Source organism: Quercus suber, unplaced genomic scaffold (assembly GCF_002906115.3).
Source record: "Quercus suber isolate HL8 unplaced genomic scaffold, Cork oak 2.0 scaffold_144, whole genome shotgun sequence".
In the NCBI taxonomy this organism is placed as follows: Eukaryota; Viridiplantae; Streptophyta; class Magnoliopsida; order Fagales; family Fagaceae; genus Quercus; species Quercus suber.
Genome location: NW_027069605.1, coordinates 495,366 through 505,629, shown reverse-complemented (window position 1 = coordinate 505,629; position 10,264 = coordinate 495,366). Strand labels below are relative to the sequence as shown.

The 10,264-nt window shown below is 35.6% G+C and overlaps 1 protein-coding gene across 1 annotated transcript; it reads right to left on the bottom strand.

Annotated features, from left to right (window-relative positions):
* Window positions 1-3,318: 3,318 nt before the first annotated feature.
* Window positions 3,319-8,875, bottom strand: LOC112008870 (peptidyl-prolyl cis-trans isomerase CYP18-1). The gene is made up of 5 exons (XM_024041231.2): window positions 8,548-8,875; window positions 8,369-8,443; window positions 6,077-6,238; window positions 4,152-4,310; window positions 3,319-3,790 (listed from the first exon to the last, which is right to left on the bottom strand). The coding sequence occupies exons 1-5, from the start codon at window positions 8,548-8,550 to the stop codon at window positions 3,707-3,709; spliced, it is 483 nt and encodes a 160-aa protein (XP_023896999.1). The 5' UTR covers window positions 8,551-8,875; the 3' UTR covers window positions 3,319-3,706.
* Between the last annotated feature and the right edge of the window lie 1,389 nt (window positions 8,876-10,264).

The window sequence follows — 10,264 nt, the reverse complement described above, 5'->3', positions numbered from 1 at the left end:
ACCAAAACTCCCAAAAAGTTCAAGAAAAAACACAAGCGAAACAAAGAATCCCCACGCACAAAACGCGTCCAATCCAACCCAAACCTAATTCCCCACTTCGAGCGCATCGTCGAGCGCGACTCCTACCTCCGATTCGCCACCAAATTCAAAACCTTCCTCTCTTCCCAGCCCGAACACGTCCTCCGCCTCGACGACGCCGGCAAGCTCCACCGCGAGCTCGGCTTCCCTCGCGGCCGCAAGGTCGCCCGCGCCGCTGCTTCGCCTCCCATGCTCACTTCGCCGGCGCCGCTGCTTCGCCTCTCATGCTCACTTCGCCTCCCATGCTCACTTCGCCGGCGCTGCTATTCAAAGAATCAAATTTGTAATTTCTAGTTTTAGTGCTATTTTGGTTGAATAGATCAGCTTGTTTGATTTGATTTTGTAGGGTCTTATTGTTCAAACCTAGGTTTGTATGTTAATTCTTATTTTTGCTTTTGATGTGGGAAAATATTGTAATGAAAAAAATGCTTTTGATGGGGGAAAATATTGTAATGAAAAAAAAGGGTTTCCGATCTGTTGGTTGCTGAGAAAATAATGGGTTTTCTTGGGTGTTCTTTTTCCCTCCTGTTTGGTTGCTAAGAAAATCAATATTAGGCATTTTTTTTTTTTTTTTTTGATTGAGCCACAGAATGGGCCCTGAAGTCCCACGGCCCAACGGGGCCCGTGGAGCCGGGTCCGGGCCCCGAAAAAAAAATCCGTTTAGTAAACGAGCCGGGTCCAGGCTGTGGGTCTTGGCCCGCGGGTCGGGTCCGGGTATGAAAAAACCCGGCCCAAACTCGACTCGTTGCCATTCCTAATGCCCATATGAGTGAGTCTTCAGCATTAGGGTCACATGAGAAAGGGGTTGCTTTTATGCCTTCCAAAATCTGGTATTATTTAACTTCTCTTCATGTTTTACACATCTTTCATATCACTCTTTTTTGTTTGTTTGTTTGTTTGTTTTTTTTTTTTTGAGAAAGCATTTTTCATATCACTTTTTTTTTTTTTTTAAAGAGTATCTTTTCATTTCACTTAAAACATCTAACTATCTATAAAATATAATATTTAATCTATATTGTGGGGATAGGAAGTCTAAGTAGGTATGTGGGGTTATTGGCCATGCCTGAGGATGAGCAAAAGCCCAAAGATGGTCAAAAGGATTGTTAAGCCTAGGTCAATGGGCTGACGACAAAGGAAAAGAATGACAGGTCTGCTATGGTTCCTGAGGAACTGGACCACCTCGGGAAGGCCTTAGGGAGGTAATCATTACGGAAGGATAAGCTTTAAGTAAAGTAGCATAACTCAGTCAATAATTCAAAAAAAAAAAGGGAAGAAAGCTATCACCACCACATTAAATGCACTGCACCAAATAAACTGACTGCATTTATGGAGAAATGACACCTGAGCAGTGTCATCTCAACTCACAACTACTCACAAAGCTTCCAAGAGATCCTGATGAGACAAGCATCCAAGGGATTTTTTTACCAAATCAACAGGTGGAAGGCTAGAATGATGGGGTGATGGACTATATAAGGAAATGGCCACCATAAAAAATGGGGCATATAATCTAAGAAGAAAGAACACAGTGTATTTAGATAAACTTGAGTTAAATATAAAAACATCTCATTCTCGGACTTGACCGAGGAGCGTTATTTCCATCAATTTGTGCTTTCAATCTTATTAACATGTCCTATTAACTCTGGCTCATACTTAATTTGCTGATACATTTTCTTATCAAACTCATTCTTTTACAAATATATTGTTTTGAGCTCATTGGGCTATCATCTACTGTACTTAGTGGGCTGAAGTTCAAGATTCAAGTCCTTTTTTTTTATATAAGGAAATGGCCACCATAAAAAATGGGGCATATAATCTAAGAAGAAAGAACACAGTGTATTTAGATAAACTTGAGTTAAATATAAAAACATCTCATTCTCGGACTTGACCGAGGAGCGTTATTTCCATCAATTTGTGCTTTCAATCTTATTAACATGTCCTATTAACTCTGGCTCATACTTAATTTGCTGATACATTTTCTTATCAAACTCATTCTTTTACAAATATATTGTTTTGAGCTCATTGGGCTATCATCTACTGTACTTAGTGGGCTGAAGTTCAAGATTCAAGTCCTTTTTTTTTTTTTGGTTAACAGGGGGAATTGCATTGAACTAGAAAGACAAAAACGTTTTAGGACAAAGCTTGCTCAAGTACAAACCACTCAGATCAAAATCTAATAATCTAGTAATGTCCACAAGCGGACTTTCAAAGATAACAAAATCTGCAACTTGACAGCCACCTTTACGAGCTAAAGCATCTGCACATCTATTCATCTCACGATAACAATGTCTCAGGCGCGTCCGAGGAATTTGAGGAATCAGGTTCCTGCAATCATCCATGAGGGCAGAAACAAATAAATTGGAGTAGTTTGGATTACTCAAAGCATAAACGATCGCCTTTGCATCTATCTCCACTTCAACGGCTTGGCAATTATGATTGATACAGAGACTTAACCCATCACAGAGGGCCCAAAGCTCGGCAAGGAAACAAGTGGTCACCCCCACTTTGCGAGCAAAACCTACTACCCAGTTCCCTTGATCATCATAGATCAACCCTCCACCGCCGGCAATACCCGAATTACCAAGTGAAGATCCATCAGTGTTTAATTTAAACAAGCCCGAATTTGGTCTTGTCCAACGAACAGGTTTGGGAACACGAGTGGAAGCCTCTCTGATAGGGGCAACGCAAAAAGTAAATTCCAAAGCATTTCGCATGATTTCTCTTGCGAGTTGGAGGTTCGGCCTTTGGTTCTCAAATAAAACCTGGTTCCTGTGCTTCCAAATTATCCAAATAGCAAAGAGAAAAATAATGCTCCAAGGGATACAGTGATGACCGAAAACTTGTCGCTTAGTACCATTTTCTTTAAGCCAGTCGAGGACATTGCTGGTAAAGAACTGATTATTAGGGCCACTTACACCTAGCTGGACCCAAACAGACTTTACAACATCACAATCACGAAGAGCATGTAACAAACATGATTACAACAAGCGGCTATCTTCTCACTGCAACAAGTATTTACACTTTTATTAATTATTAAGATAGTTTACTTTATATTAAACTATGTTACTAGTAGGTTTTATTTAACTCAACCGTTGTCATTAAATAAGAAAACTAGGTTCAAATAAGGCTCTAAATTTAAAGATGGTTTTCTTAATTTCACTGTTTGCAAGTCTTTTTTACGTCTTTTTTCTGTTGGATTTAAAAAAAAAAAAAAATTCTGTTGGATTAAAAAACTCGTCATAGTTCACACAAATATTATGCAATATTCCAGCCTATTCCTGCATATCTGATAATCAGATTGTGCAATAGATGAGGTAAACTCAATAGCAGTAAAATTGTTCCAAGCAGGCACACAAACTTTATGCCCAAATACAAACAAGATTGGCACTTTGACGAACCCTATAGCAAAAGGTAATTACAAAAATATCAAATGGAAATACTAATAACAATTGAAGTAAAATGCCAACTTCAAATATTACACTTCCGAAGTTATCCAAATGCTGCCCGACATAATCAGAGTATTTTATAATTCTCCAAATTCTCTTTGTCGGTTCATTTTCATTGCTGCGACTGATCATAAGTGTAACACTGCAGTCATGAGTTCAAATCCTAAACTTGTTATAACACAATACTAACCGGCAAGTGGATTAGCATGCATTGTCACACGATTGAGTCTAATCTCTGCCAGCGGTCGATCTCCTGGACCTGTTTGAGTCTACAGAAAACCAAATTCAAATCAGTAATAGTAATAGTAATTGTAATAGTACATTCGATTTTCTTTTATTAGGAAATTCAAGAACAGAAAATTTCCTCTACCTCTAAAGTTAATTACAAGCTACACCAGTATAGAATTAGATTGGGAAGCATGAGATAAGAATTGGTAAAAGAGAGGTAAAACATGAGATAAGGAAGTCACTATCCTTTAAACATTAGAGTTCATAACTACTTGTCCAATCAAATCGCAGGAATTTCATAAGTAGCCTTTTGCCAAAGCCTTACATGCCAAAAGCTCAGAATAGTTTACTTACAGCCAAACGAGAAAAAGGTATAATTTGTACTGAAGCACAATAATGTACCTTTTCCATGAGATCAAGGACTTCAAAACCGTGAATCACCTTGCCAAATATAGTGTACAATCCGTTCAAATGTGGCTGCTTTGCATAACTTATGAAGAACTGGCTTCCATTAGTATTGGGGCCACTATTGGCCATTGAAAGTATCCCTCTTGCATTGTGCTGGAAAATAGAGGAAAAGGGGAAATTTGTGGTACAAAGATCAGAATGAAGTACCTCAAAACCATTCTTACTCAATTAACTGATTAAGCATGTCCCCACCCAAGAGTGCGGATATCAAGAGATGGAAAGAACTATAAGGAATACAACTATTAGATTTTTTTTCATTGGTAATTATGCACACACCTGAGTGGCTCTTGAACACATAACCTCACTCCCATTTTGCTCTTAGAACAAAGTTTTTCTCCGAACTAGTTTGGAGAGAAACTTTTCAAAGTTCTCATATATTTCTTTTTTGGATGTGAATTTTGAAAATCTAACAGTTCAATTTCATGTTCCTTATTTTCTTCACATGAATATCAAATTTTGTTTAAATCGGATATTATTTATTATTCAATCATTAACTTATTTTTTATATACAATTTTAGATCACAAAAACTTGAAATTTTAACATTTATTTGATGACATAGCAATTGATTTTTTATTTTCTTGAAATTTTGCAAGCATGAGGGATATAATAAGAACATGCAATAGAATCTACAAAAGAAATAAGAGGATACTGTGAAAAGCAGATATCAACTCATACAAAAAAGATCTCAAGAATAAAGATTATAGGCAGCTCAAGTGCTCACACCATTAATAGTGTACATATTCCTCTCCAAATCATCTAGACAAGGCAAAGAGGAGCTGTATTCCAAATGAAACTACTATAAAGATGGCTTAACAATGTTGGAAGTTGTGGATTAGGTCCTGATTATTCTAGGAGAGCTAAAATCTTGATAGGCAGTTTTTAGCTTGGGGCCTACAAAGATGAGAGAAACAAAGAGGACAAAAGATGAATACCCCGGAAGGCCCAGACCCAAAAGGTAAATTCATAGCCATTAAGAGCAACCCATACAAAACCAAATTCACCCTAGCCAAGTTATGGACTCTTTGTTCCACAAGAATCTCGTGGACATTTTGCAAGCCTATATAAGAGCAAATGCATGTCAAAGAGTAGCATGGAAGCCAACCTCAATTCCTATTTGTGCACTCCCCCTTCCCTAAGTATAGGGCAGTTGCAATGTCCCCCATATCTTTTCATGATGAATACTTTACCCCCTCCGTCATTATTTTCCATCAAACTAATGGAAAATTTTAATCTTTTAATCAAAATGTGTTTGGACCCACTCATTAGTGACCTCTATACCCTCTAATACAACACATCCAAGGCAAAATGATGGTCCTTCAAATTATGCATGCCGAAACGTGTTTGTGCATGCAATGTGTTTGTTATTGGAGGGTGTCAAGGTCATCAACATGTGGGTAGTGACAAATTTTTCAAAACAAAATAAAAAATTTCCATTAATTTGACAGAAAACTAAAAGAGGGATAAAGTGCTCATTATGAAAAGATAAAGGGGGACATTGCAACTGCCGTATACTTAAAGGGTAAAAGTACAATTTGCGATATATATATATATATATATATTTATATATGCAACTGCTTTTCCTTGGACTTGTTGGAAGTTGCTGCTGGTATGGGATGTGGTGAGCAGGATAGTCCGAGGGTCATAAAAGTTATAGCTAATATTGCATTGAATAAGTCTAAGAGTCAAATAATTTGAAAGTCCCCAGCCTAGTTGAGATATAAAACCAAATGGTGGCTATTGCAATAGCACATCACTAGAATAGGTGCCAGCCATAGTTTACAGCATATGTAAAGATATTACAGTGACAAATGGCAAATTCTAATGGCCTAACTATTAATTATGCATTAGACTAAATTACCTTGAGAGACTCTCTTATCTCATCATTGAACTTCTTGCCCCATATACTCGTACCGCCCTTGCCTGTACCTGTTGGGTCTCCACCTTGAATCATAAAACCTTTTATATTGCGGTGAAATATGGTCCCATCATAATAACCGCTTGCACATAGTGCCAAAAAATTCTGTATTCAAACAAAATCACTAGAATTATTAAGAAGCAAATCACCACTAAAAACAAGGTTAGAAACATTAATTCATCAACACATATCATGGTGATTCCATTACACAGAACTCTAAATTGCCAATCCAAATGCAGTAAGGTAAACAATCAAAACAAATGCATTAACAAAAAAAGTAAATAAACAAACAATGCACTCAATGTTAATTGGAAGCAAGAGTGCCCAAGTTCTATTTTTCTTTTGGTAGGAACAATGAAATTATATAACACTTCATTCTACAAACAGTTTCTCCACTCTGCAAGCCAGATGTCCAGTCCACATATCAGAGCATCTCTTTCTTGGTTGGGTTTAGCATAATTGTAAGGCTGTTCGCTCTGTATTTTTTTCAGTGCTACATGTATTGATTTGAAAAATGATCTTAAGACGTCAAATCCTTCCTTTGAGTTGTGTGAGGAAAAAGAATTTGCCCTGCTTTAACTACTGTTCTACAAACTGCCAAAGCTGCACACAAAAATACCTTTCCAATATGTACGAGAATTTGGTGGGAGAGGAGAGGAAATAGTTATTCTATCCTGCTGTTTTGATAAATAATAGGAGGGGAAGGAGCTTTCCTTTGTTTGGTTGAAGGGTGAAAATGAGAAGAAATGATATAATTGACAAGAAAGAGTTAAGTGAAAATGTTCCTTTTACTTTAATTAAGTTTTAGTGATATGAAGGATAAAAGGGAGAACACAATAATGATCAAACCTTAGTACCAAAATTTTGGGTCGGCTATGGATTCTCAACAGATTAATCGTGGTCAGTAACATGTATTCTTTTCTACCATTCTATTATATCTGAAGTTGTACTCTCTATTACCTCCTTAATTGAAAAAAAAAAAAATATATATATATATATATATATCTCAATCAAAACAAATGCATTAACAAAAAAAGTAAATAAACAAACAATGCACTCAATGTTAATTGGAAGCAAGAGTGCCCAAGTTCTATTTTTCTTTTGGTAGGAACAATGAAATTATATAACACTTCATTCTACAAACAGTTTCTCCACTCTGCAAGCCAGATGTCCAGTCCACATATCAGAGCATCTCTTTCTTGGTTGGGTTTAGCATAATTGTAAGGCTGTTCGCTCTGTATTTTTTTCAGTGCTACATGTATTGATTTGAAAAATGATCTTAAGACGTCAAATCCTTCCTTTGAGTTGTGTGAGGAAAAAGAATTTGCCCTGCTTTAACTACTGTTCTACAAACTGCCAAAGCTGCACACAAAAATACCTTTCCAATATGTACGAGAATTTGGTGGGAGAGGAGAGGAAATAGTTATTCTATCCTGCTGTTTTGATAAATAATAGGAGGGGAAGGAGCTTTCCTTTGTTTGGTTGAAGGGTGAAAATGAGAAGAAATGATATAATTGACAAGAAAGAGTTAAGTGAAAATGTTCCTTTTACTTTAATTAAGTTTTAGTGATATGAAGGATAAAAGGGAGAACACAATAATGATCAAACCTTAGTACCAAAATTTTGGGTCGGCTATGGATTCTCAACAGATTAATCGTGGTCAGTAACATGTATTCTTTTCTACCATTCTATTATATCTGAAGTTGTACTCTCTATTACCTCCTTAATTGAAAAAAAAAAAATACATATCCCTTTCCTCCAAGTTCCTCTAATTTTAGTGATATGAAAAATGGACTTTGAAGTGTACTAAAGCTCTTCAAATCCCCTCAAATTGCTTCAAATCCTTTCTAGCTCTCCCAAAATATATATATCCAAACAACAGAATGGATAACTAACTCCATCCAAACATACCCTTTCAGGTCAAAAGAGTAATAATATGAAAGTGATAATGGTAAAGGTGATAAGAAAATACACCATGATATACAACAATTCAACAACATGGTAAAACTGGAAATTATAGCATAACCGAACTAACCGAAAGCTTGGGACTGAGTGTGAATCTAAATAAGATTCAGTTAAATTTGCTTCGATTGTTTACTGGGGACAATTTTAAAGTTAATTTTTCAGAAGTATAATATGTTGGGTCTTTTTCTTTTTTGCAAACAGAGGTTCAACCAAAACTTTCCCCGAAAACAGACCAGAAGAGAAAAGTATTTGTTTATGTGGGGCACTGACCTCGGCAGTCTTGGGGACCTCGTCGCAGAAGATCTCGCACTTTATGTCGCCGAGGTTTGTGTGCAGCGTTACCGACTGCAAAAAAAAAAAAGAAAAAAAAAAAGAAAAAAAAAAAAAGAAAGAAAGTGAATTTATGAACTGAAGGTGTTCGATGAAATTACACAAAGAGAAAAACTTACCATTGTATTGCGTATCGTGCTTCTTTTCTTGCTTGTTTTGTTTCTTTAGTGCGTACTTTGAAGAGTTTGAGACTTCGAGCTTTACAAATTTGGAGGACGATTTGGGCTAAAGCAAGAAACCTTCTAGAATGTTAGGCTAAGTCGGTTGTACTCTATTCTCAGCAACCAAAAGGTGTACATACGAAAATTCAAAGTATAAATATCGTCCTCTTTCGTAAAATTGGACCCGCGCTACTACTGAATTTCATAACGATTCAAGAAAGTTCTAGTTACATCTATAAAATTTTGTGATCTAGGATGTTTTGGACTACATGGCTTTAATTGTAAACTTTGAATTGAACGATTTATATGTGTTTGATTTTCACTTGTGTACGTCATTCTTTGGGATCATAATGTTGATATGATTATATTTTAAAGATTTTTAGTGCTCGATTTATATATTGAAATTGACTGAATCAGTATTAATTAGTATGTGCAAGACTTAGGAGTCTGTTTAGTTGGAATAGTGGAAAAGTGGGAAGATGAAAAATTGTGGGAGGATGGAAAAATGAGAGAATATAAAATATTTAGTTTTTCCTCTTGTTTGTTTGGTTAGAGAGGTGAAAAAATAAGATGGTGAAAAACTCGTTTGTTTGGTTGGAGAGAAAAATGGAAGGATGGAAAATATAATTTATATAAATTGACTATTATACCCTTGTTACATAATAGATAAAAAATATATTTATTTGTACTCGTTTGGGAAAAGGGAATGGAATGGAAAAGAATAAAAAGAATCATTTTAGAATATTTTTCCATTCTCTTGTTTTGGTGTTTTAATGGAATGAACGGAAAGCTCATTCTCTTGTTTGAGAGTTTAAGTGGAATGGAATAGAATGAGTAAAGAGGGAACACTAATTCCTCTTTATTCCCTTAAAACCTCAAATTTTCATTCCCCCCGAAATTTGAAGGAATGGGAGAAAATGAAATTAGATTTAATGACTCTCTCAAAATACTTCTATATATTCAACTCTTTATTTTAAAATAGGAGTCTAATAGTAATATTATCATAAAATGATTCCATTCCATTCCCTCCATATTGCTTCCAAACAAGATTACTTACATTCTATTCATTTTCATTCATTTATTTTAAAACATCCAATCAAAGTTACTTAATTCCATTTCATTCTATTCATTTCCCTTACTTAAATACATTATATTCCATTCATTTACATTCCCTTATAATCATTCCATTCCATTCCCTTATGAACTTCCAAACGAAGCCTTAGGTGCAGTACTTAGATATTGTTCTTTAAGTTCCCTCTTAAGATTTTACCATGTAAATTTTTTCTTATATGATGAAAATATATTTTTTAGTTAAGTAGTTACATGACTGAATCTTAAGAAGAAAATTTAAGGAACGACACTTAAAGTACTGCACCTAAATTTTATCCAATTAGTATAGACGTGCTCGATATTCTAATTAATACTGATGCTCATGTTCAAATTTCCTTTCCAAATATGTTAAAGTGTCCTCATGCCATTTGTAGGGACACGTTTTACGGCTCAAGCCCAAAAGGTATGAGATATTGGCCCAATGAGTCCAATACAATAAATTTGTAAATAATGAGTTGGAGAACTGTGTTCTAATGAATTGAACAACAGTTAGTATGGGTTAGATGAAAAATTTAAATAAAACAACAGACACAAATATGAATAAGTTCACAGTCCAAGGAGACTA

Excerpts from the sequence above, each read along its gene's own strand:
- LOC112008870 (XM_024041231.2), bottom strand. Across the intron at positions 6,239-8,368 it reads AGGTCCCCAAGACTGCCGAG|AATTTTTTGGCACTATGTGC; the intron begins GTCAGTGCCCCA and ends GTTTGAATACAG. Across the intron at positions 3,791-4,151 it reads TCCTTGATCTCATGGAAAAG|ACTCAAACAGGTCCAGGAGA; the intron begins GTACATTATTGT and ends GGTTTTCTGTAG.